The sequence below is a fragment of the Magallana gigas genome, chromosome 6 (genome assembly GCF_963853765.1).
Source record: "Magallana gigas chromosome 6, xbMagGiga1.1, whole genome shotgun sequence".
In the NCBI taxonomy this organism is placed as follows: domain Eukaryota; kingdom Metazoa; phylum Mollusca; class Bivalvia; order Ostreida; family Ostreidae; genus Magallana; species Magallana gigas.
This window is the reverse complement of record NC_088858.1, coordinates 54,956,784-54,979,976: the sequence shown is the minus strand read 5'-3', so window position 1 is coordinate 54,979,976 and position 23,193 is coordinate 54,956,784. Positions and strand designations below refer to the sequence as shown.

General features: G+C 34.7%; 2 protein-coding genes across 2 annotated transcripts; one reads left to right on the top strand and one right to left on the bottom strand.

Annotated features, from left to right (window-relative positions):
• Positions 1 to 1,413: 1,413 nt before the first annotated feature.
• LOC105347767 (F-box DNA helicase 1) lies at positions 1,414 to 22,932 on the bottom strand. Its single transcript, XM_066086430.1, has 19 exons — positions 21,715 to 22,932; positions 21,460 to 21,596; positions 21,201 to 21,333; positions 20,654 to 20,841; positions 20,363 to 20,476; positions 18,764 to 18,861; positions 14,267 to 14,345; positions 11,168 to 11,257; positions 10,758 to 10,980; positions 9,942 to 10,107; positions 9,507 to 9,643; positions 6,530 to 6,626; positions 5,696 to 5,823; positions 3,581 to 3,656; positions 3,218 to 3,406; positions 3,027 to 3,131; positions 2,728 to 2,840; positions 2,448 to 2,573; positions 1,414 to 2,272 (listed from the first exon to the last, which is right to left on the bottom strand). Exons 1-19 carry the CDS (start codon positions 22,771 to 22,773, stop codon positions 2,105 to 2,107), a joined length of 3,426 nt encoding a protein of 1,141 aa, XP_065942502.1. The 5' UTR covers positions 22,774 to 22,932; the 3' UTR covers positions 1,414 to 2,104.
• LOC105347765 (uncharacterized) lies at positions 11,521 to 14,246 on the top strand. The gene is made up of 2 exons (XM_011456966.4): positions 11,521 to 11,603; positions 11,709 to 14,246. The coding sequence occupies exons 1-2, from the start codon at positions 11,578 to 11,580 to the stop codon at positions 13,738 to 13,740; spliced, it is 2,058 nt and encodes a 685-aa protein (XP_011455268.3). The 5' UTR covers positions 11,521 to 11,577; the 3' UTR covers positions 13,741 to 14,246.
• Positions 22,933 to 23,193: the final 261 nt, after the last annotated feature.

Here is a 23,193-nt window from a genome sequence, read left to right as displayed (position 1 = left end):
AACTTCAAAAAGATGTTCTCTTTTATTAGCACATACATCACACAATTTACTTAGATCATCGGAGAAACTTTTGAAAACTTTTGAAATTATAAGCACTCTTTCCCTACCGGCCAGGTATCCAAACATTTTACAAGTCTTCTCACCTGATGAGTCTATAGTTGTCCTGCGTTTTGTAGAATAGCGGAAAAATGTTGTATGATATTAACGTGTTCGAATAGATTCGCGTAGGAATACAGGGCGGGGCCATAGGAAGGCCAGAATAAAAGGTCAGAGTTAATAGTAAAGGTCATTCTAGCCAGTTTCACTCAGCGCACGAAGCTTACATTCTTTTTTAAGTTTTTTGATGTCACTATATTTAGTGAATTATATAGCATTCCGTAATTAATAATAATATTTATAATAATGTATGAATAAGTCCGATATTCGCCCCTAGACGTTATTTACACTTGCGTTCGGACACAGGTTTCCATTGTTTTTTCAAATATTTTATCTATGGTTTTTCCTGGGCGGTTTTTAACGTCATTCATGGGGAATTATATTTTTTTGTTACACTTTATGTACACATGATATCGATGATGTAATATCATTAAAGGCCAGCTGCCCGCAAAGCTCGTCTGGCTCACACCTAAGTTGTGTTGTTCTTAATGTGTTGGAAATATTCTTATAAGTGTATATTATACTAGACAGATACTCTGACCCTGATGTGTTTTTAAATCTATTGATTCCTCATTTGATTTGGTTGTCCTTTTTAGATTTATAGTATGCCTTTTTTTGCTACATATATAAACTAAAGAATAAATATAAGAATCCAAAAAAAAAATCAATAATTTTTTTTTTCAAAATAAATCTTAAAGAGCTAAGCTGAAATGTAAATCCATTTTTTCTTATGAAATGACATTATTCCATTTTATACCCAATCTGTTGGAATTCACGCACACATCTAGTAAAGACAACTGGAAAAATGTTTTTTGGCAACAATTCAATTGGATTTTAATCAACGAGTTAACTTTAACTTCAGGCGGATGACCAAAACTAATTTGCGTCAGGGCTTTCTTCGGCTTGTTGAATCGTTACCACCGATATATATTGCAGGAGAAGCTTTGGTCAATGTGTAGGAAGAACCCATACTTCTTGAGTGGTTTCTATCCCTTGGAGAAAATTCTAAGCAAATTAAAGTTATGAATTGTTGACTAAAAACAATAATTCACTTTTGTGATTGAACATATTTGTTGTAGTTAAGCAATTTGCTGAAAACAGAACCACTTGAATTAGTTTTTCTGCCTATTTGGGTCAAAATTTAAGCCATTAGAATTCATGTAACAGCATAAGATGGAAAAACAAGACATAATCCCAAAAATTCAATGCTCAGTAAGAAATAACGTTTTCATGATTAAAAACAACAAAAACAAAGCCTTATCTTTCTATTGATCTGTATTGTATAAATAAATAACAATAACTGCACTATCTAAATGCAAAAAATCTCGGTTACATGAGTTATCTAACTTGACAATTTTAGCCGTGATATTCTTAGAACAACAAGTCTTTTAAGTGATATAAAAAGGCAAAATCTATCAAATGGTATAAAAATAGTAGTCCATATGACAAAATGTTTCTGACAACAAAGTAAGTTTGAATGTCCTACATTTTTTAATACTATATATACTATAGTATGGAACATCAGTATTTGAAAAAATTCCAACAAAACAAAATTTAAAAAATACCAACAAAACGAATTGTTGAATGGCTTTTATTATTTTTCTTTTCTGGTGTTATCAATAAGAGCCAAGTAGAAAGAAATCAAATCAGCTATAGAATACTAGTAATCAGAATCATTTAGCACCATTGTTTGATTGCTTTGTTCACAATGAAACAAATTCTCTCTCTCTCTCTCTCTCTCTCTCTCTCATAAACACACAAAGTTTATAGTCACTCCCTCACACTAATACAGATGCTCTTTTCTCTCCTGTCTTTACTGTTTAAGTGTTTTTCTCACAGATTAAATAACACTTTTCACTGCATGGAAGTCTCCATCTCTTTCACAATCTTTCTTTCTGTCTCTCTCTCTCTTTCTTTCCTTTCTCTCTCATCTCTCTCTCTCTTATCTTCACACCCCCAGATCAATGATAATCTCTATCTCTCTCTCCTCGTTGGGAAAGTCCTCGGCCTGTGTGTGCTTGTGATCGGGGTCTCCTAGTAATTCTCTGAAGTGATGACTATTCTCCACCAGAATCTTTGGTCCGTAAACACCTCCCTCAATAATGACTCCATCACTCTAAAATGATAAACATGCATGTATCAGTACCTATACACTATACTTTGTGTCTCATATGCTACAAAATCAAATATCAAATAACCATTGGATTTATTTCAATAAATTCAAAAACAATTTATAGCAAATAAAGCCCTCTTTCGTTTTATGTAAAAGCATATCAAACAAGAAGACTAACTGTTACTATCCGTTTCTTTTGTAAAGTCAGAGCAAAGGGAGTGAACTCCTCGTCCGTCTCTTTACATTTCATGACAACTCCGGAAGTAACCAACTGAGAACTCAGCACAGGAAACTCGTATTTCTCCTGAAATGAAAAAAAAAAAGTAAAAGCAGCGTCAACATGCAATTGGAGGTTTAGAAATCTTATTTTGGAAATTCAAACTTTGTAAAGCATTATGCTTTTTTGAAATAGGAAATAAATGTTAAACATGTTTTGACTTTAAATAAGATAGGATTACCCCTGCTCTCTTCATCAGGTTGACGAGAGTTGGAGTCATAAGGAGAGACCGCTTAGCTCTAGTCACTGCTACATACAGAAGATTGAACTCGTCCGCACTGATCGGCACTGGTCCTGATAAAAACCAAAAATACAGAAAGCATCAAACTCTAACCTTCTATGTCTTAGTAATGCTGTTTCTGCTTTACTTTGATTTCATATTCAGACATACTAGATTGGTGGTAAGCATTAGTAGTGAAAACATTAAAGATAGTATGTAACTACAAATGTAATCTTTTTGTATTGTGGATTGTTACTGACTAGAAAGTCCGGTCACAAAGTCCAATCCCACGTTGAAATCATCCGTCAACTTCACTGTGTTAAACTCCAGTCCTTTCGCTTTGTGGACCGTACTGAAGATCATGTCTGTAAAACAAATCAAATAAATGACAGCAGGCAGGCTTATTGGCAGACCGAGGATTTACCCCATTCTTTCTGTTCAGATCCATTACCTGCAGTGTTGAGATCTTTCACAGTCCTGGCCAGGATCTTGTGTATGGAGACAGGAAGATTATGGTGATAGGTCTTCACAATCTTTATCTTTCCTAGCAACTCCATGTCATTTGTCTTCAAAGCAAACTGCTCAAACTCGGCAAAACTGTTAAACTTCTTCACTAGCTTATTCTCAATGACGCGTTTCTCTGAAAATATTATATTTGTTCAAATTCTTTAGTCAAAAGTAAATGATACACTTTTTAATATTGTACATTGTATACGAATAATCATAAGATCGTTACAAAGAAAACATATTTATTTGGTCAGTTTCAACAAAATTCATATTCAAAGATGCTGCATTGAAGTCTGAAATAACTTACGTTTAATTCGTTCTTCAGGGGAGAGCATCAAAGTATACAGATCCTGTAGCATTGGAAATCCAAAGCCATCTGTGCCCTATAAAACAGGTTTATAGTTTACAGGTGATCAATCTTGTATTTCATGCACACAGAATACCAAATCTTTTCAAATTCATGAAGCATTAACCCTGTATGATAGACTTCAAATTCATTTTTATTTGCCTATACAATTTACAACATGCACATTATTTTCAAACTCTATCTCAAATTACTTGTCAAAGAGAAGTTGTTACAGTTAGAAAGGCATGCAAGATCATCAATGGAACATATCCTGTACAAACAAAATATATGAAATATAGACAAATTACATATTAAATTTTAATTAAAACCATAAACAAGAGGCCCATGGGCGACCAGGGATGGGGTTATTGGAAAAAGTATTTTGTAATTTAGTGTATTTAATTTCATTTTTCAAAGTAATTGAAAGTAATTTGTAATCGACTTTGCCTTCAATTATCGTACAAGTAATTGAATGTATTTAAATGCATTTCAATTATATCATGTATTTTCAATTACATTTCAATTACTTTGTTTATACAATCATAATTAAATGTCGCATAATGTTAATATGTTTATACATCATGCCACACTACCCAGGGCAATAGGTAAAGGTCTAATATTGCTCAGGTGTAAACACCCCCCCCCCCCCCCCCCCCCGTTCCCCTATTTTAGACTTAAGGGAGTCTAAATACCATATTCTTTTGAATCATAGTCATTATTACTTTATATACTGATGGGCTGTACTACTTATAGTTGTGTATACTTTCTGATTCTGATACTGGATGAAATTAGTGTCAGTGAAATTTTTTCTTGAAATTTTAAAACAAATGATATAAATGATCATTTAAATGAACTCCAAACTTTCAAATCATTACCCTACAGAAAGCCTTGCAATCATGGTTTATACATGTTTTGTCCTCAAGATTTTAAAAAAACAAAACTAAGTAATTGTAGAGTATTTAATTACATTGAGAGTTATTAATTACATTTGAGAAAATCACTGTAATTGTAATTACAAGTTATTCACAAAATTATCAATGTATTTGAAAGTATTTAATTATATTTTAAAGTAATTGACTCCAACTCTGTGGGCCACATCGCTCACCTGTACAACAGTTCCTTGGTAGTATATGCTATTTCTATTTTAAACATTGAACCCCTTTCTGGGGCCCCAGTATTAGTCAGTGTTTTATGATTGGCATTAAAAATTTAGAATCTACACGATTTTAGAATGCTTGCATAGTAATCTCACAAACTGTAGCTTTGTAGCTCTCAAAAAAATTGTTTTAACATTTTCCAAAATATATATTCTATGTTAAACTTTGAACCTATCTTGGAGCCGCAGTATTAGTCCATGGGCCACAGCTTTATTGATTTAAAATCTACATTATTTAAGAATGTTTGCATAGTAATCTCACAAACTGAAGCATTGTAGTTCTTGAGAAGAAGATTTTTAAACATTTTTCTTTATATTTAAAACTGAACATCACTTTGGGCCCCATTTTTGTCCGAAGGCCACCATACTTTCATTATATATACAAGCTTTTGTGTAAACATTGGCACTTCTGGTTCAGTGGTTCTGGAGAAGACGATTTTTAAACATTTTTCCTACCTATTTCTCTGTTAAACTTTGAACCTTGCCTGGGACCCCAGTTTTGGTCCTTCTAAGCGTCATGATTTTACAATTTAGAATCTTCACTATACAACAAGCTTTTGTGTAAATATTGGCATTTCTGGTGCAGTGGTTCTTGGGAAGAAGATTTTCAAAAACACACACCTTATACTCACTGTTTCACGATTATCTCCCTTTTACAAAAGGTTTTAACAATTTAGAATCCCCTTCCAATAAGGATGCTTTGTACCAAAATTGGTTAAATTTGGCCCAGTGGTTTTAGAGAAGAAGTCAAAAATGTGAAAGTATACAGATGGACATATGGACAGACAGATGGACAACGGACAACAGGTGATCAGAAAAGCTAACTAGAACCTTTGGTTCAGGTGAACTAATAAGAGTGAGAAATTTTGGTCCAAAAACTTCCAGAATCCAGTTCCTGATTTTAGAGTTGTTTCCCTTACCCCAACAAAGGCAACCCTGATATTGGTTTCCCCAGCATAACAGCATTTCTTGACTGCTTCAGAGAAAACGGTGAAGTTACAGCGACACAGAACAGCTATCTGTCCACTGGTCTCTCCATACACACAGCCTGACAATAATTAATACAAAGATCAAGTTCACCGGTTTCCTCAAAATCCAATATAAACTTATTTTTCAATAAACTGCAATTCTTTTTATTTTTAAACTATGTTAAATTATGTTTTTTCATTGATTTTGATTTTCCCCATCAAATGTTCTTAGATGCCTGGCTCTCCTTACTTACAAGACTTCCCATTCTCTTCCGGATCGGTCCTAGATTCTGGGCTGCCCTTACTTAGAAGAGTTCTCATTTCCTAGATTCCTGGCTTCCCCCTACTTACAAGACTTCCCATTCCCTTTCAGAGTGGTCTTAGATTCCAGACTCCCCTTACTTAGAAGAGTTCCAATTTCCTAGATTCCTGGCTTCCCCCTACTTACAAGACTTCCCATTCCCTTACAGAGTGGTCTTAGATTCCAGACTCCCCTTACTTAGAAGAGTTCCAATTTCCTAGATTTCTGGCTCCCCCTACTTACAAGACTTCCCATTCCCTTTCCGAGTACTTCTAGATTCTGGGCTCCCCTTATTAAAAGAGTTCCAATTTCCTAGATTCCTGGCTCCCCTTACAAGACTTCCTATTACCTACCAGAGTGGTCCTAAATTCCTTGCTTCCCTTTCTTACAAGTGTTCCCATTTCCTAGATTCATAGCTCCCCTTACTTACAAGACTTCCCATTCCCTACCAGAGTGTTCCTAGATTCCTTGTTTCCCTTACTTACCAGAGTTCCCATTTCCCACCAGTGTCTTCTTCTCATGTTTCAGTTCCTCAATACAGTATGCAGCCACTTGTGCTATCTCTGGACCAAACCTGAATGACTAAAAAACAACAACCACAATATAGAAACAGATAATTATGACTGAAAACATAACATCATACGTTTCGGGAGCTAGTACAAAACACCCGTAAAATCAATATTTTCTCAAATAGGCAAAGAAATGGGTTAATGTTATGTATAAGTTACATGTAATTTCAATCCATTATTTAAGAAAGTAATGTAAATCATCCCCATCAATCACTCATAGCATAAAAAAATTGAGGTACAGAGGATTTTGATTATTTCGAAACCTACAATTGAATTGAATGCATGTGGTTTTTGTCCAATTTAGCCTTCTATCATTGCAAAATGTGTAACTTGTCTTCTGTTCATAGGAAAGACCCGTTTGGTCACAACTATCCCTAGTGTTTACACTTTATACTAGTACCCTATACATTTCGAGGTCATATCAAAAAGTCAAAGGTCAAATATGATAATGTCATCTAGGATTTTTATTAATTTTTACCTCCGTCAAATATACCTAAATTAAACCTAAATTAATCTAAAACCATTAAACCAATGGTCAAATTTTCATTATTTTGATATATCTTCATTACAGGGTCATGGCAATCATATTGTTAACTTTTATTTAAATTTGAATAATACATCTTCTTTTTAGAGATAGATGTAAATAATGCAAAATATCGTCTTAAAAAAGAATTCACAAGTGCTAGTTTTACAATATATTACATCAGAAGTTACCTTAAATTGCCAGTAATAACTTATTTCCGTTTCTTTAAGTAACAAAAAAATCTGCAGCACAGACGTTTGTAATATCTTGAAAAGTAACTTATTGGCAGAGCAAACCATAACGATCACTTTAATACTTTTACTCTCCACTTAAAGGAGGTTCAATTGGTAGGTTTGGGGCGATGTATGCAAAAATTGCCAGATCAGATATTTTTCAAAGTTGAAATATTTTATTCAAATGAGCAAATTATTAAATTTTCAAAAAAATAAATTGAACTAGAAAACTGACCAGTCAGGAAGGGCCCCGCTATGACAATTAATATAGAGAAGTGAAAAAAACTTTGAATTCCATCCTCTTTATATTAACAATGATGAAAAATAAATGCCCGTCATAAGATGTAAAGAACTGCAAGATCTCATGATTTGTAGTTGGATTTTCATCCAACAATTAAAGTGTTTTTTTCTTGAGCCTTAGTGAGGGGATAAAACACACAAGTTGGATAAAAATCATATTATACTACAAATCATATGAGATTCTATTTATCCCATGTTTTATACACCACAATCAATGTTTACACTGTTTAGAAAACTCCACATTATTTTACTTCATTATGCCTACGCAAATCCCGTTGTAAAGTCACAACTGGGGGATATCAAAAAAATATCCAATGAGTCATATCCATGGGATAAAGGGGGTTAACATGGGATGAAATAAAATTTGTTAAAAAAAACCAAAGAATTGATAGCAATGCAATGATACCTAGGCTTTGCCTCAACTTCAAACAAACATCACTTGCAGACATATGTGTACGGTAATACATATAACAGATACAGACAGACCTTAGATTTTCTGAAACAGGCAAGATAATTATTTCAGGGGTTTAATTATCTTGCTCTCATCCATTTATTGAATTTAATCAGGGCTTATAGAAGGAACATTTTCAGGTACTATTCTTAAGTTTCCTTTAATATAAACATAGCAACCAAAAACAACAACAACACCAAAACATCCATCAAAAAAGAAAAGAAAAAGAATCAAAACACTGATATTAAATTTATTGTAATTCATATATTTTTTCTTATTTTACAGAATATAAGTATTTGGACTAGAATGAAATATATTCTTTATCAAATACCATCCTTTAAACTGAGGGGTAAAAATATTAGGGTGCAGCTCATGGATTTGCTTCAAAACAAACATCAGTGCAGACAAAGGTGTTCATTAATCTTGATATGACAGATAGAGATAAGCCTCTAAATTTTCTGCAGCAGGCAAGATAATTAATCCCAGGGGATTAATTGTTCTGCTCTCTCATCCTTTTCTTCTTTAAATTTACAATAAGATTTTTTTTCAGAAATGACAGAATGGGGTTTTTATCTGATTACCTGTTAAAATTAACAGCATTAAGGCAAAAAAAAAAAAAAAAATTCAAAAATAAAATAGTGTGAAAGGTTAATTAATCCGAAAGGACAAATATTGCACAGCCTTCCATGTATACAATGGTAACATTCTCAGCAGTTATCTCTCTTTGCCCATTCATCCTCAGCAGTTATCTCTCTTTGCCCATTCATTCTTATGCATAGTTAGGAATCTACCCCACCACCCCAGCTCCAAACCAGAAGACATAGAGAACCAAACTTAGCATCAAAATATGTATTTCTGCCTACTGAAGTACCATACCAAATTTGAACTTGATTGGGCAACCATAAAAAAGTTATAAGAAAAAAACACGAAATTTGTGGACGGAAGAGTGACAGACGGACGGACAGAAGGACGGACGGACAGAGTGATTACTATAGGGCACCCGCAAATCCTTGCGGGGCCCTAATGATAGGTTAACATTACCTGATTTGTTTTGTACTACCTTAATTTTATAAATGTTTATGAGTAAAAGATATTTCTAAATCATTCAAATCAGATAAAAATAAATCCAAGACGATTACTTCAAAAGTTTTTGAAAGTTCTTGGGGAAAATATTTATACTAACCTGTAAAACAATCTACACTGTACACTGTTACTTGTCTCCTAAATGAGTGTTGGAGATGTACTGTAATTAAGGTCTTCAGTTTCAGTACTGTATTTAATCACTTAATGCATTTAAACATTTCTTTGAGACGACTGACTGAGATTTTACAAAGCCTCAGAAGCTGCTTGGCTTATACAGTTCTGAGTGTTACCTGGCTGTCTTACCTGTGTCAGGTAAAAGATAAACGATGCCCTGATCTGCTGGAGAGCATTGACTGCCCCCCTGAAGGAGTAGATTTGTTGGTGAGGGTCCCCCACCAGGATCTTTGCCTGGGGCTGACTGAGGAGTAAATCTGATATGGCTGAAATTGAAATCATTGAACTTTGAGTTGTATCAGTTAACTTCAAGAATGACATCAGGTTTCAATTTTCATACAGTAGATGGAAGAAAAATCAGGTAACTTATTGATCAATCTTTATAAACTTTAATTGTCTCCTAAATTTTATATAAAATGATGGCGTAATTGCATTTGAATCATACCCAAATGGTGAGAACCACCCACTAATAATTAAAATCATTACTGATATTTTTCTTACAGAATGATATTTTAAAATATACACAAACTCTACAAGGTTCACCAAAGTGAGACAAAGACACACCTGGGGTTAGGTCCTGAGCCTCGTCGATCAGTATACAGTCGTAGTTACTGAGTCGGGGTCTGTACAGCTGGTACAGTTTGAGGTAACCGTCGTGTGTCATTGGAACGTTGGGATTCCTCAAGTCCTTCATCTTCTCCCACAGAAATTCAGCATCTTTTACATAGCCCTAGCAGTAAAATCAAGTATAAAATCAGCATCTTTTATCTAGCCCTAGTGGTAAACAAATCAAGTACTTGACAATAAAAAAAAAAAGAATTTTCAATTCTTATTTAATCTTTGTTCTTGTTGTCTTGAAAAAATCCAAAACAGCCTGATAAGTTAACTGAACATTCTCATAACTTCTATAGAATACGAGCTGTGACTTTCATGTTGAAAATTTTTATTCTGAAATTAAAATTTTATAATACAACTAAAACGACTTGAAAATGTTATGAATTTTTATCTTCTGATGGTCATATTTTTGTGGGAGAAGTTATTCAGAGGTCTTGATTGACGTAAAATTAGTATAGTATAGTCATACTGTCCAAAAGTTGGTTATGTGTATTTTATACATGAATTTTACTTTTCAGAGAGTTTTTTTTTAAGATACAAATCAATGAATTAATTTAATCAAAATTATCATAAAATTTGAAGTTATATCCAGATTTATCCTAAATGTTTGGCAGAAAAAATTTAAAAATCAAGCAAACACAATTATAAAATATTGACAGTTCAATTAGACAGTTGATTTAATTGGGAGACAACTGTCCATCTAAACATATAAACACAGTGCCACCATAACCAAAATCACAACAGTTAAGTCCTCTCGTTAATTACCTGTCTCTTGTCCACTTCAATGTACACTCGCAATCCATTGTCATTCATTCTCTGGGTCGGGGTGTGGTCCAGAGATATTGTTCGGTCTGCTGAAGAAAAGAACACCTTGAGCGTGTCCTGCACAAGTTTGGCCCGTATGAACAAATTGTCTCCTTTACGAGATGGAAGGAGTTGTGTTATGGCAAACACAGACAATTCTCGGAGCTTTTTGGCATCTTTAAACCTAAAATATATCACAAGACACAAGTTAATTTGTTGGAAGCATAATTTCCCCGATTTACAAGGATCGAATTTAAGTAATCCCCACCATATTCATTTTGTCATACTAATTTATCTTTACTTTTCAATACATTTTTTTTAATAAATACAGAAAATAAAATTTTCAGAAAATTTAATTAATATTGAGTTACTTTCTTCCAACAGACTTAAAGGCCAATGAATGTCCGGTCTGGCATTCTACATTTTTTGGAAACTTTGTTTTAGCAAAATCACAAACAGATCTGAAAAACAAAACAGTTTTGTAATAAAATAATGATTCTTGAGAGGTGAAGTACAATATAAGAATAAAAAAATCTTTTAAATAATTATGTAATAAAAAGAGTTATTCCTCTTTGCACACAATGCTACATATCATTCATATTGAAAATATTTTTACATATGTGCACAATACACATAATTAACATCACTATAAGAATTATTTGAGTCATGTTACTTATATATATGAAGCATGTAATCACATTGGTTGAAGCAAAATTTCTTTCACTTTCTGTATCAAAGGGTTTTCCCATGCAGCTAAAATTAGACATATTTCTCTCAAGTTATGGATTCAGACAATGCAACACAAATGTAAGTTTATTTTAAAGTTCACAATTTCCTAATTACATTTGGTCATTGATGTATACAATTTCGGTAAAAATACATCTATTAATTCTTATGTTCTTTCAATATTAGAGGAGAAATTCCTGTTCAAAAAATATCAGAGTCAGTGTATGTGGGGATATGTCACAAGATTGGGACTCCACAACAGGTGGCCTCCAGGAGAGATATTATTGATATCTGGGAGCTGTTAAAAAATCAATATCCTGCGAGATTAATGATGAGTGGAAGTAGGAGAGAAGGATTTAGATTACATGGTTCAGACATAGACACTATGTTCTGGCCAACTGACCACCGAGTGATCTGGGACTACTTTCAGTCTGAGTATTACAACATACACAGACAGACACTGATTCTCTGTGACAGTTCTGAGAGTCCAGCAGGATTTACGTTACTTTGGTTACCATTGGAGTGTGCTGGACAAAGAGAGTTGTCATCGTGTGTGAGGATGAATGGAGGACTCTATATATCAAGTTCTAAATACAGAGAGATAATAAAAAAAACATCAATAGATGTACGTCCTGATGCTACAATACATGGACCATGTAACAGAGGAACAGTACTAGGTGGTATAATGGAATATGATCATGCTCATTGTTTTGCCAGTGATTTTTGGCCCCCCTCTGCCGCCTCATGGATAGACAGATGTCACTCATGGCCCCCACCTTATGTTGTCAATGACATCGTCAGAAATGGATGCCACTATGTAGCAATAGGACACAAACTTGGAAACCATGAAGACAAAGAATGGAGAATTTCTTTCTCTCAGGCAGAAAACAAACTTGTGTACTCAATGAATCACACACAGTTCTTAACTTATGGTTTGTTGAAATTGTTCTTAAAGGTAATAATTAACAATGGATTAAGAGATGAAGATAAACTACTGTGTTCCTACCACATGAAAACAGCTGTTTTCTGGGCCATTCAACAAAACACACTACCTCACTGGTGTCCACATAATCTCCTGGCCGGTTTCTGGGTCTGCTTCAAACTTCTCCTTAAATGGGTGTATGAGGGGATCTGTCCAAATTTTTTCATTCCGGAAAACAACATGTTTCTGAGTAAAATCCATGGCCAAGCACAAACAAGTTTATTCAGGCGACTGTATGGGTTGTATGAGAAGGGTATAGCATTGCTGCTACACAGTCCCTCCATCAGGTCCTCTATCATTGATGTCCTCTGTAATCCCAGACTCACGGTGTGTACTGATGAACACACTCTGATCTCTGAGGCTGGGTTTGATGTAGAATTATTTGGTGAGATAGATAGCACTGATATCATACAAACATCAAACCTACAGCTCTGTATGAAGTACCTACACACAGTAGAACAGTTGATAGATTCTCCCCTGACACAGTATCATGTTGTAAGTTTACAGATATATACAGCCACCATCCTTCAGAGCACTGCTTTTATATTACACAACATGTACACAAACACAGGTGTCAACAAACAGGTGTATATTGCACACAAAATGTCAAGGCATATGCTGAAATTAGCAGCCAAGTTTGGGTATGTTTCTGACATGTTGTACATTGCCATGTATTATTACAAGACACTCAGATACAGGGAAGCTTTATCTGTTATAGAGATGACAAAGGTCAAGTTAGCACAGCCATATCTGATGTATCATAGACATAGAGACAGAGAGAGGTATACTGAGGCTGTAGGGGGACAGTCCTGGTCTACAAAGATGAGACAGGCTGTAGCAGGGAATATCAACCTTGTCAATAAATTATGTTATATCAATGAACTGCTACCAGAACAACAATCTATTAGACAAAACGGAAGGTCTGCACTGCATATTCCACCGTTGGTACTGTTACATATGCTAGAGGTTTTTTGCTCTAGACATGTTGACACAATGCGAGCACAAACAGTTCTAGATGATCTACAGGTCCTAGTCCACCATGATCAGGGACTGCATGTAGATGATTTACTCAGAGACATCTCCTGGGAGATCCTGGGGATCTGTCAACAGATGGCAGGGAACATCCAGGCTGCCCTGTACTCATACCAACAGTCACTCAGACAATATCCATACCATAAAATACAAACTGCTACCACAGAGAGAATCCAAGACTTACACTTTTACACACCTCTATGAAGCCACAATTTACGCTCTTAGTCAGGGATATGAAACATGCATTACCATGGAACAGCCATATCAACATGGTATTTAGTTAGCTTCTGCGACAAAAATATAGTGCCAGTAACTTTGTGGAGAAAAATCTTTATTAATAAGGAGTAGATATGTATTAATGACTGTTTTTTTTCAAAAGTACACATCAAATTGGTTAAGTAAGATTGAAAGTTTCATTTAATCTTACAAAAATGAATTTAATTAAAGCATGTGAAGACATTTATATTTGGTCTCATGGCGCATGAATAAGCATAGTTTATTCATAGAAAATTGAACATCGCAGATTTCCAATGCAAACGCGAGCGGAAATATACACTGATTGTATATATGTCATCACCTATAATGTGGATAATGTCTTGAACACTCATTGTCATTTGTTTGTACAGGTGTATATCCTAATGTCATTTACTTTATGTGGACAATGTCGTGCATCCTTAAACATTGTAACAGAACATAAAATCAGGACTGTGTGAATGTTGTTATATTTTACCTGTTATAAACAACCAACAGGAACTTCATGGAAGGTCTCATCTGGGTGTAGCGTACCAGGGTCGTAGTTTTACCGGTTCCTACATACACAATATTTAAATTAATACTTACAAGTACTTATTAAAGCAATAAAGAATGATTCTCTTGAGTGATATGAGTTGATCAAATACAGTGTGTGTGTAAGGGGGGGGGGGGATGAGGGGGAGGGGGGAGCCTGAAGGATAGGATTGATCAGGCTGTATTTGATCACCTCATAATGTTCAAAAAATGATTCCTTATTACCTACTTATATTTACTAGCATATAGTTTTTAGCAATTGTACGATTAGATTTAAAATTAAAGTCATTGATAAAATGTATTCAAAATATACATTGTAAAATTGATTTGAGTGAAATATGCGTAGATTGCGTAGTCTTGGCTCAAAAGCCAGACAAATCTTGTTGATTTCAAAGAGCCATGGCTGAGTGGCCAATAATGAAATAGACAGGCCTACGGCACATTGCTGTTTGACACAACTAGACAAAGTCCAAGCTCTTGTTAAAATGGTACTATTAATTTTATATCCATGTATTAGAACATTAATCCTCTTAGACCATTGTTTCTGTCATCACACAAGTTTCCCCAGTGTATTCACCATTACATAACCAGCCACCTGTTTACTCATCGCATGGTCAATGTATTGTTTGTTCAACAATATTCGGTGTCAGAAGCAGGCACGGTGTGTTCCCGTTTTGCACACATTTGATAATTGGGTATAGAACAATAGGTGTGAATTGTGTTGTGATAGCAATTTATAGTCTGCTTTCAGTCAAAGATTTTACCTGGATTTTTACTTGTGTTTTATCATTCATTCATCAGCACCATGAAACAAGAAGAATATAGATATTTTGTTGTGTTTTAGACTAATAACTATCACAATTTTTTTTCATTTGATAAAATAAAGATCAAATTAATATTTTTAGTCTTAAATTTCCGCTCACTGATAAGAAAAATAAGGATTAGATGATTTGATTTTTACATTTTTGCCCATTTACTTTAAATATAAAACTCGATGAATTGAGGAAAAATTGCTGGTCCCGGGCCAATTGGAAGCTGATTCAGTGGATAATTATATGATAAAGGGGAAAACTACACGGCCAGTCATATGGGGTAGTCCGTGTCTCTTTTTACAACTTACATTATAGATGCAAAATATGTAAATCGCGTGTTTATAATTGGTTGTTTGGTATCAACAGAAAGATTATTATGAAAAGAAACAGACCTTTATCACAAAATATTTCAATCTTCGAAGTAGCAGCCTTGACAGTAGATCTTATGATCAACATCACCGCTTTAGTATATTGCGGGTCAATTTTCAAATCAGCAGCTCAATAAATTCCGACAAAAATAATAATTTAAATATTGATTCGATATACCTCAAACTGAAGAAGGTTGAAAATGTATGAATTAGTTCTACATTTGATAGGTTTTGTGAAAAAATATTTTCAGTTTTTGAAGCATATAAAATTGCCTATTTATCATCATATCGTCATACATTAATTTGTCTAATAGTATTCTCTTCGATTATTCAAGCCACAGCATAAATGAAAAATAATTAGCAGCGTTTTCACTAGACACATTTTCTCCATTTATGTAAGCAAAAGCAATAAATAAATACTAATATATGATATTTTCTCTTCTAAATTGTAGCGTGTAAGTGTACTTCCTAAAGGCAGGAAGATAAACAAAAGCACTACATACACAACATTTTTGCAATAATCTTTTTTGTTTAAAGAAATTCATGAAATTGTTGATGACCAAATCGATGTTTAAAATTAAATTCCAGAACATGGATGTCAATTATTATGTAAATGTGCTTCTATGCAAGTTATATTGTAACATAAAAAAAATGTAAATATCAATTGCGAGTAGATATGTTTTATTTATTTCATTGTCAATTGCCCTTACAGGAGCTGTGATATAGACTATAGTAATTAAGCAATTATATCACCTGGTCAAATTCCCGTTTTGCACACATTTTTTCGATACCTAATTTTCAAATGTGTGCAAAACGGGAACAAACTGCAGGCACCTGCCCTGTGTCACACTTCACAGTTTATTATATTTTATTAAATATCAACCAATGACATATTAGCAGTGTTCAACAAACTCAAACGCCGCAAAGCTCCGGGACCAGACCTTGTTACCTATGAACATCTAATTTTTGGCGGTGACCTTTTGAATATGTGTCTCGTTAAACTCTTTAATACAATTGTACATATCGGGAAAATCCCAGAATTCTGGGAACGTGGATTCATCGTACCATTATACAAGGGAGGAGACAAACCTAAGACATCTTGCAATAGCTACAGACCAGTTGCCCTGTTGTCATGTTTCCTTAAAGTTTTTGAAAATGTTATCAATTCAAGAATATCAGAGTTTGTTATTGACAGACATTTCCCCTGCGGAAAACAGCAGGGTTTTCAAAAGCATCTTGGGTGTTTAACCGCTTCCTTCAATATGCAAGAAACTATATACCATAACGTTGAACAGGGCAGCAATATTTACGTATGCTTTTTAGATATCTCAAAAGCTTTCAATACGGTTTGGAGGCATGGCCTCCTTATCAAATTACGCGAAATGGGTATATCTGGAAAACTTTGGTCAATCATTAATGATTGTCATACAAACACAACCAGTGCAATTGTTGTCAATCAAACCCAATCAGACTGGTTTCCCGTGTCACAAGGTGTACGACAAGGTGGAGTTCTGTCAACCTATTTATATCTTGTGTATATTAACGAACTTGTTGTTAACCTGGAAAAGTCCTGTACAAATACTGGTATTTTTAATATAACCAGCAACTGTCCATCGCTTGCTGATGATATTGTGTGTATTGCAATAACACCTACAATGTTACAGCGCATGCTTGATGTCTCTTCCGAATATTCCAGGAAGTGGCGTTTTTCCTTCAATGATCAAAAATCGTGCATTTTACAAGTCCGCTCTAAAGGCTCCAAACTAGATTTTGATTATATATGGAAACTTGGTGATACAATAATTCCATGTGCTGACAACTATAATCACCTAGGCATTATTATCAACAACAAACTTACACTCTCAGATAGGACTATAACAGCTTGTAGAAAAGGACAAAAATCATATTTTGCTCTCAACGATATAGGCTCCAACTATCTTAACCCGCTTACTTTGTCACACCTCTATAAGGCGATCGTTCTTCCCACAGTCCTCTACGGTTGTGAATTATGGAGCAATCTATCTACCAACGATCTTCAACGCCTATTAAATGTTTTTCAACATTTTGTTTGCAAAAATGCACAAAATCTTCCGACCAAAACAAGATCCGATATCTGTGAAAGTGTTTTCAAAGTTCTACCTATCAAATCGGAAATAGATATCCGCAAACTCTTATTTCTAGGCCGACTCTGTCTCATGGATCACCAGTCTCTTTCAAAGAAAATATTTTCAACACGCCTATTTTCATTCCTAGAGAACATTTCCAATAAACAGCGAGGGTTTATTCCGGATGTCATCAATATTTTGTCCACTTACAGTCTTACTGAATACCTACAAACATGGCTCCTTGATTGCTCATTTCCACCAAAACAGACTTGGAAAAAGATAGTGAGATCTGCTGTATCTAAGCTACACCAAACAAACCGTAACATTAGAATGATAAATGACAATGATTTTTACCGTTTCAAATCCATTATCCAAAACCAAAACCCAAGTTTCATCTGGTCTATTCCGTCCAACTCATATGAAATCTCTCTTTGTAAATTTATCTGCAAGCTTATAGCTTGCCCTCCGGAACAGACTCCCTTTATCTGCCTACTATGCAACACCATGTCTGTATGTTCCTGTCCCTCTACTAATGACTTACGTACATACTGGTGGGATCAGATCACCAAATCCTTTGATATTCACCTCTCCGCGGACCTGTGTGCCATGACTGAGGATGATATATTCTTCTTTCTTCTAGGTGGGAAATACTTCACATGGTTGTCAGAAAAAGATGTACGTGCAGTTCATATACTTAACTTTCATTACATCCGAGACACTGCTGCACGCTACAATCAGACCCTCAAATCTCAACCTAACCGAATGTTAGCAGCATAACCTGTGTACGTGTGTGCCCCGTCCCCCGTGTAGGACCTCCCCCCCCCTTTTTTTTTTCTTTTGATGTTTTGGTTGAGATCTACAAACTTTATTGCTTTTAAGCGCTTAAAATACATTATCAGTGCATGCACATCAATGACTTTACAATAAACTTGATTGAAAATTTTCTGGGTTTTTTTTTATTGCGTATTACCGGTTCACAGGGAGGCAACGTTTTTTTCTTCAGCATTTTACACCCAACTTTAGGGATGCATATTGTACACATGTGTGGGCTATACACAAGAATTTACGGTATAACAATTTATGTCAATGGCTTTCATTTAAAAAAAAAATACTTTAGTTGAAAAAAAATGTCTACCTGCAACAACTAACAACTCACCTGCAAAAGCAATGATTTTGATTACTTCCCCTGCCTGAACATTGTGGTTAACAATGCGTAGCTGTTCATGAGTTAATTTCACTACTGTATCTGATCGACTACAAAACAAAAGAACCTGTTTTAATTTGTAATCTCTGCGGTACAAGACAACTATTAAGATGGTACAACAGACCATTATTTGTAAACTGATAAAACAGTCCAGTCCAATATGAAGAATCGTAATATTAGTTACTTAAATAAATAATATTACTAAAATGTGTAATATTACAAATCTTTGTAATATAGATCTTATATTACGAATTTTCGTAATGAAGTTATATTACGAGAACTTGTAAGTTAGCAAGCGGTGGGAAACTATATTACAGAAAATCGTGGAAACGCAATAAGAAAGTACCATCAGCGAAGGGTAAGTGAACATTTTGTTCAATTACTGGTTTGTAAGAATTTTCCGTGAGATATGATTAATTTTCTACAAAACTTCAAAGTCTCCTTTAGTGTGATATACTACTCCGAACTCCTTAATTCCTTCTGAAATGTACACTAAAGATCGGACCCCCATTCCACATCACGAGATGTTATGGGAGATAACTTGTACATCTCTGAGTGATGCCCGGATTTCTGTTAATTACGGGATATATTAATGATTTATTTTCTGCGAAAGAACACACACAGGATAATAATAATGATAACTTTAAAACACCACAAGTAAAATCTGTTATAGTCCTAGGGGAATAGATGCCAAATTAAAGATAAGTTGTAGCGAACATCCTGGATTTTTTTATGATTCGGGAAAAAAATACGATAGTGTTCATGTTTATCTACTTTTCATCATGATGGGATTATTTTTGCTCTTAAATAATAATACTTATTACAAAAACTAACAACATAAACTAACAACGATTGAACAAAGCGGAAACATTGTAACCATGAACATTATGAATGCGCCGTGACATCGTGTTTGCCCTATTTACATGCATGTACAATAAGTTCAGTGGTGAAATTTTTCTTTTAAAGAGTGATATGTTTAACATTCTAATAGAGAAATCCTAGATAACCTAGTGTGTTAGCTCATTCCCCCACCATCCAATATATGCTAATGTACCCGTGATAAAAGTCATGTCTGTTTGAACCAAGAAAGTGCCAATTGTTTCCAGTGTCCTGTTGATTAATTGCACGTGTTCAAATGCCCCACGCTGTGACCTTTCATTCTCAATTATTTTATGTGGTGTCAAGAATGTGCAAATATTTAGCAACAAAGTTTGTTAATACCATGGATACATGGATACAGGCAAGTAGAATCAGGGCAAGGGGGGAGGGAAGCAAACATTTTCTTAAATTTCAAATTGAATCATCAGGGAGTTGCATAACTACTTTACAGTAAAACGTGCTTAAAACAAAGTTCCTGGGAAGGGCCATTTTGTTTCATTTCAAACTTAATTTGTTACATCTTCACAATATGTTTAAATCCAAAGGAGAATGAAAATCACTTCCCAACAAGCATCAATTCATTATAAGCGAGTTCGCTAACTTCGCTATAAGCATGTTTTACTGTTTAACAATTTTTTTTAATATGATATTACCTTACATGTCATGTAATACCTGTAATTGGTAATGCTCTGTTGACCTCCCTTGGTAACTGCCTTAAGATCTCCATAATGAGCCACTGAGGAATTCTCAAACAGATACAAGGCATAGAACAACCGGTAATGCATCCTGTCAATCAGAATAGTTATATGCTGTTAAAATTCTTTTAAAGAACATGACAAATATGAGGTACATGCAGTAACATATATACAGTTAAACAAATTCATTGTGCTTAATGGCATTGCTTCAACTTTTTTCAAGAAATCGTTTCACTCTCCACATCTCTCAGCAATTTTGTACCCTTACCCATTCCACACAGCACTTCTTTTGAGGAATTTCATCAACAACAAAATGGATGCACAGCAATACAACATCTCCAGAATTTCCTCTGTCAGACACATAGAACGTGACATACAACTAACGATTTCCTGTACGTCCGCCACTGTCTCTGAGATCACAACCAGGGTGATGATTAAACTCCAGGGATTTGGAACCTAGTACAAGCAATTATATTTTTAAAAATCATGTTCTAAGCTAAATTTGCAGATACATGTATAACCACTTACATGTAAATTGTAGTATCGGTATTTTTCCTGAAAATTTATGAAATGGTTAAATTTTGTTATGTATTTACCACTCTCGGATATCAAATTTTTATGACTCTTTATAATAACCATCTCCATAAAATCATGTTTTTGTGCATCTGCCCCCTACAGGATATCAAGCCCCAGTGTATTGACACCCTCTCTCTCTCTCTATGTCAAAATGTTGTGTATTTACCCTGTGTACCACCTTTGGGATATCTTGACCTTGTTTTTACTCTATTTGTGATGTCATGAGTTTGTATATTTACCCCCTCAATGATAAGGTCTGACAATCTCTCCTCCATCAGAGCTTTGGCCCACATATATTTCTTGTGTTGCTGCATTTTTTCTGACATATCTTTCCTCACAGACACAGGAAAGGAAAAGAAAGAACTGAAGTACCTAAAATTACAAAAAAAAAAAAATGTACTCAAGAAATACATCATAAATTTTTACTTGCTTTCATTTTAAAATTTAGGATAAGTTATGGAGTAAAGATGTTTTACTGTTCAGCACTTAAGAGATCACCTAATGAGTCCAGATAGATACTCTGATGTGTTTTTCATTCCGTTCTCCGTCATAATTCGCCTAACAGCTGTCTTTGACTCCTCAGATGACTGGTTGTCCTTTTTAAGCTTATAGTATGCCTTCTTCCACTTCATAAACTACAAATTACATTAAAAAAATCAAAAACAAAGTCAATTAATTTTTTTGCAAATAAATATTTAAGTTACACAATTGAATTCTTTAATGCAAAAGAGCTAAGCTTAAATGAAAATTAACCTTTTCCTGTGAAATAACTTCATTCCATCTTATGCACACTCTGTTGCAGTTTAGGCAAAGATCCAATATAGGTAACTGGCAAAATATTTTCTGCAACAATTCATCTGGAATTTTATCAAAGTAATTAATTTTCTCTTGAGGCTGATGACCAAGAAGACCAAACTTTGAGTCAGTGGTTTCTTCCGCTGTCCACAACACATCATCATCCGAGGAATTCATTTCTTCCAGCTCCTTAGTAAAAAGAGCTACCTTAGTCCTTGGTACTTTAGATAAAATAGGACATGTTTTCATTCCTCCATCCCTTTTTCTTTTCTTTGTGTTTGAGTTTTTGGCCAAGTTTCTCTGCCCTTCAAATAATGCTTTCACAACATCATTTTGCTGTAACTTTTGCATAGTTTGTTCACCATTCGCTTTTGATGTGGAAGAATCTGAGTCACTAACATAAATGGTTGAAGACTTTCTGAGTAATTTAATTGGTGAATACATTTTTGAAGGTGTTCCAGTCTGGCTGTTGGATGGATCTGAACTGTGTGTGGCTTTGGGTGACCTGCTTGTTGAATCAGTATCACTGATATAGATCACAGAAGAAGCTTCAGTTGATTTGTTGGAAGAGGGCCTACTGTCTGTATCAAGTCTAATTTTTTTACCATCTTGTTTTTCATTGTTGCAGTTAAAATTAAAATATGATGCAATACTTTTCTGGCCCTTATACGAATCCGCACAGATTTTGGGAATACTTTTAATTGGACTGTCCTCAGCCTCAGCAGAGGGTAGTTCTGGACAAGTTTCCTGTCTGTGAAAATCTGAAGCAGACTGAAATCCGGGGGCACCCAGTGCGAATGTTTTACCTCGATCATTCATGGCGTTCTTACGAGTTTTGTAAATTGGGAATAAATTATATCGCTTTCTACTTTTGCTTCCACTACAAAATAACGGATTCGTTAAGCTGGAACTGCCCTCGCTCGACTTGGCAAGGGTGAAACAATCGACTCTGTCCAAGTGGATTTTACGTCGTTTTTGTAAATTTCCCGCCGATGAAAGCATGAATTGGTTTGACATTGGGTTAAATCCTCCATATACGTTAATTTAGGTCGTGTCAACATAGGGAATCCTTTTGAAACATGAATAAACTACATGCAATTTACAAGCGTTCATATTCCGTTCCTTTTCTGAGTTTTCCTTCTAAAGATGTACACTTCCGGTTGGAAGTAGTTTTATCAGTCGTACAACTGTATTTCGATTTTTTATTTATCATTTCATGTTTTTATTGACAACGCAGCCTTCTATGTAAAATAAGAAAATTATGTGACATTGATTGTGAACACACATATAAAAGTTCGATTCCACATATGGGGTGTCCGTGGGGTGAGCTCTCTCTCTCTCTCTCTCTCTCTCTCTCTCTCTCTCTCTCTCTCTCTGATACATTACATGTACATATATTACATTTTCAATTCAATTGCTTTATTGGCCAATAAAGGG